This window comes from Theropithecus gelada, chromosome 10 (genome assembly GCF_003255815.1).
Source record: "Theropithecus gelada isolate Dixy chromosome 10, Tgel_1.0, whole genome shotgun sequence".
Taxonomy (NCBI): domain Eukaryota; kingdom Metazoa; phylum Chordata; class Mammalia; order Primates; family Cercopithecidae; genus Theropithecus; species Theropithecus gelada.
Genome location: NC_037678.1, coordinates 42,539,559 through 42,543,724, shown reverse-complemented (window position 1 = coordinate 42,543,724; position 4,166 = coordinate 42,539,559). Strand labels below are relative to the sequence as shown.

At 48.5% G+C, this 4,166-nt stretch overlaps 1 protein-coding gene across 1 annotated transcript; it reads left to right on the top strand.

The window, feature by feature from the left end:
- Positions 1–2,043: 2,043 nt before the first annotated feature.
- C10H20orf197 (chromosome 10 C20orf197 homolog) lies at positions 2,044–3,961 on the top strand. The gene is given in 3 exon segments (XM_025398133.1): positions 2,044–2,247; positions 2,927–3,106; positions 3,650–3,961. Coding segments are annotated over 3 exon segments (696 nt in total).
- The last annotated feature ends 205 nt before the right edge of the window (positions 3,962–4,166 follow it).

Sequence of the window (4,166 nt, the reverse complement as noted above, 5' to 3'; positions counted from 1 at the left end):
CCAAAGAGGAGAAAATGGAGACATACTAGCTGTTATCAGCCTGGCAGCCACAGGCTCACTTCTGTTCTAGGTCCATTTGCCTGACCAGTCCTATGGCTCCCACCTCCTGCAGGAGAGTGAAGAACAGAGGAGGCAGGAAGGACACTAGGAAGGGCGGGGAGGGAGGAGAGCCGCCCAGCTGGAGGGGGTAGGGGGGATGCTGGGTAGGCGCTGCTGGGAGGAGGGTAGGCACTGCCGGGAGGAGGGATGCCACTGGGTGGGCACTGTTGGGAGGAGGGTGGGTGCTGCTGGGAGGAGGGACACTGGGTGGGCATTTCTGAGAGGAGGGTGTGTGCTGCTGGGAGGAGGGACGCTGAGGCATTTCTGGNGCATTTCTGAGAGGAGGGTGTGTGCTGCTGGGAGGAGGGACGCTGAGGCATTTCTGGAAGGAGGGTGGGTGCTGCTGGGAGGAGGAACACTGGGTGGGCATTTCTGGAAGGAGGGGGCTGGGGAAGAGCCACACAGCCCGAGGTCTGTGGCGGGAGGAGATGACAAGAAGCAGGGAGAACACCAATGGAATAAACTCTGCAGCTTCCTTCAGATCATCCCTGCACAGGTGTTTCTCAAAACTCATGTTCAGTGAGAACAGCAGGCATAGACTCCGGACAAACTCTCTGTCTCCTGTCACGTTAGGTCGGCCCACGGGCTGGAGTGTCTGCGTCTTGGCTGGCCCGGCGGTATACATGTCAAGCAGTGCGCAAAGACTCCACAGCCATTCATAGGCACTGCTGGCCTCATGCCCCAGACGGCCCTGGGACGATGGGCCACTAAGGGAAATAAATGATCACGTGACCTCCAGCCCGCTTCAGGGCCGCTCTTGTTCCCCATGCCACCTCCCCCCTTCCTATGGGCTCCCAAGAAATGGGTGGCAAAGACCAGCCCGGTGATCTACCTCCTGCCTTCCCGTGACTTCCTCCCAGTCCCGTGCATCTCATGTTTAATTATGAGGCTGTGGAAGGTGGTGATATTAATTATAGGGCTGAGGTTGTGTTACTTGGAGAAAGTCAGTGCACATGTAATTTGATTTTCCTCAAGAAGGAAAATTATATTTTTTTCTGATCTCAAAAATAATTCCAGGGAAATAAATGTGTACAATCACACTTTGGGGTTTTAAACTAATGAGTTTCAGTTTTAAAAAATGTTAAAAACCTTTCTATTTGGAGAAAGCTGGAAGAATCCACTTTGGGATCTGGAGGTTCTCAGGAGCTGTGTTATCGGGGAGTGGTCTCGCTGGTCGGTAGCAGCTTTTGTATGGGAAGGGGCGTGGAATCCTGACTTAGGCAGGGAAGGCTTTGCTGAAGAGGTGAAAAGCCCAGCTTAGGGCTGGGTTTTCTACAGACCAGGAACAAAAGCATTGCTTGGCAAGATTTCTTATCTGCTCAGAGTTAACATGCAGATTCCAAAGGATAAGATGGGGAGAATTTGACATATTTTGGTGGAAATAAGTCAAAAGAAGGCTAATATTAGCAATAACAATGATAATAACAACCCTTAATTGTGCCTGTGTTAGGTACCAGGCCCTATTCTAAGTGTTGCGAGTGCGCTCTGTCATTTAATCTCACGGAGTTCTGAAGGTGCTTCCCAGGTTTGTCCCCATCACAAAGATGAGGCAATCGTTCTGTTAAGACTGTCCTTGGGTCATTATGTCAGCAATGAAATCAGTGCTGCCATTATTAAACCCTTAGTGTGTGCTGGCATTTGTGTATGCATGCATATGTGTGTGTGCACACGTGTGTTTGCGTGTACATGTGCACATGTGTGTGTTGTGTGCATGTGTGTGCACATGTGGAAAGAAAGTGACCTGTGTGGGAATGGAGAATTCCAACCCAGGAGGAGGCTGTGCCTGGGGCTGCCACGAGAAGTGGAAGCCATAGCCATGTTGGTGGCGCTTCGAGAAATGGGTTCCAAACGTACATTTCTTTCCAGTTCTCTGTGTGACCTTGGGCAAGTCACTTCAGTTCCCTGAACTTTGTTTTTAAAAATATGTTTTAAATGTATATAACCATGGACCATACATATGAAGAGAAAGGTGTGTGCAAACATTCAGTGAATAATCAGAAGGTGGAGGTGTGCCCGCTCAGACCCAGAGCTGGCACAGGGACCTCTCCCAGAAGGCTGCAGGGCTTCCCTCCCAACCCTCCAACTGCTCACTTGCTGAGCCTGTGCTTATCTGTTCAGTGGAACTGCTGTGTGCCACGCTCCTCAGAAGTAAAGCCAGCAGGCAAGTGTGACACTCTGTGCCCAGCTTGGTGCAAAGCCCCTTGTGTGCGCAATCTTACTGACCTTCCAGATAACATGGTAAGGTCAGTACTGTCACTTTCCCCACTTCGAAGATGAGGAGAGCACAAATTCTAGACGGAAATGGAGGTCATGCAGCAGAAATAGGATCCAGACAGATGAGTCCAATCTCGAGCCTGAATCCTTCCATTCCACACTACGCTTGAAGCTCCGTCTTTCTTCCTAGTTGATTCTCCCCACTTCCCCACCCCCAGATGTATCCCATCACTGCCTGGTGGACAGTAGCCATGACTGAGTTTTGGTAAAGGTTGCTGAATAATCAGGCTGCTGGGTAATGTTTCCATTTCACCTCTCCCAGTCATCATGGGGTCCCATGAAAAAGGCAGCTCAAACTGTAAATGACTCAAAGGAAGGACAGAAAGGTCTTCTGTTTGCACCTACCCTAAGGATTTGGGGTAGACAATGGGAATTTACTAACTACGAATTCCACTGCTTTCCTTGCTGAAAGAGAGGCGTGGAATCAACGCTGAGTGAAGGCATCAAGTTTAAGCTGCTAATTACCTCCTGATCATGCAGAATAAAAGCTACATCCCTTGAAATACACCAGGCAGCTAAACATAATCTTTGCCTTTGCCTGGTGTTGGTTAAGGAATCCAGATGTTACTGCAATAACCACTCCATAAACAAACAGAACGCCCAGCTGGGAGAACTGGCTTCTCAGCATTCGTCCCAGCAGAGGCTCTTCCTGGGCTGGGTTCTGACGGTTCCCCTGTTTTAGCACAGCTCTTGTTGGCAGGCAGATGGCTACGAGCACAGCCACAGGCTGAAGGTGAGTCCAGCACAGAACTTCCTGATGGTGAACAGGAGTAAATATGGGGCCCACCCAAAACCTTTGTCTGCTGACTTCTTAGCAAACGGAGGCAGCTCCAGGCTCTGGAGAGTTTGGGTATAGGAGACCATGACTTGAGCAGACTGATATAAGTGGAAGGCAAACATATTTAGATGGTACAACTTAATTTAGATTTATCAATGCTAATATGGAAAAAGCTAGTACTTATTGGGGCTTATTAGATTTTTAGTCTGAATCCTCACAACTTACGAGGGTGTTCATTTTACGGACTGATCTCGTGTGATTTCCCCAAAGATGCCCGATAAGTATATGGTGAAAGTAGAATTTGAATACAGCAGACCTGGCTCTGCTACTTTCTGTGTTTCTGTTTAGTTCAAACCAGCCTTTCTTCTTTCAAAACAACTTCAATGGAACTCATGGTTTTGGAAAATAAACTTGATTTTGAGATTCAGACAATAAGTGCATTTTTAATGTTTATTCTTTTATCTTGATCTATTTATGAAATGATATGTGCTCACTCAGTGTCAACATTTCAGACAACACAGGCAGTACAATGACAAATTGGGGATCAGCTCCAATCTCAGCCCCCCATTTAATATGTTGCTGAACATTCTTCTGAACAGAGTTCATCCCACACTGTCCCATGGTACAAGACGCTCCAAGGGGCTGAAGAGAGAGGGACTTCTGCAGTCAAGACATCTGGGACACTCTTGGACAGTCACAATGTGCATTTGGGTATTAAAGGCTCTGAAAAGTTCTGCACCAAATAAACCCCTGGATTGGCTTGATCCCATGCCACGTTTCCAAAACCTACTTGCCCATGGGACACCTTAGTCCATAACACAGGTTGGCATTTCTTCTAGAGAGTGTGCTCTGAAAAATACTGGTCTCACAACACCGTGCATTCATCCAGCAGGTATTTACCAAGCAGGGACTTTGGGCCAGGTCCGTGCTAGGCTCTGGAGGTGGACCAGTCAACCCTGGCCCCCATGGTGTCACTTCTCGTGGGAGAGGCAGCACAGAAGTCATTGAGAAAATG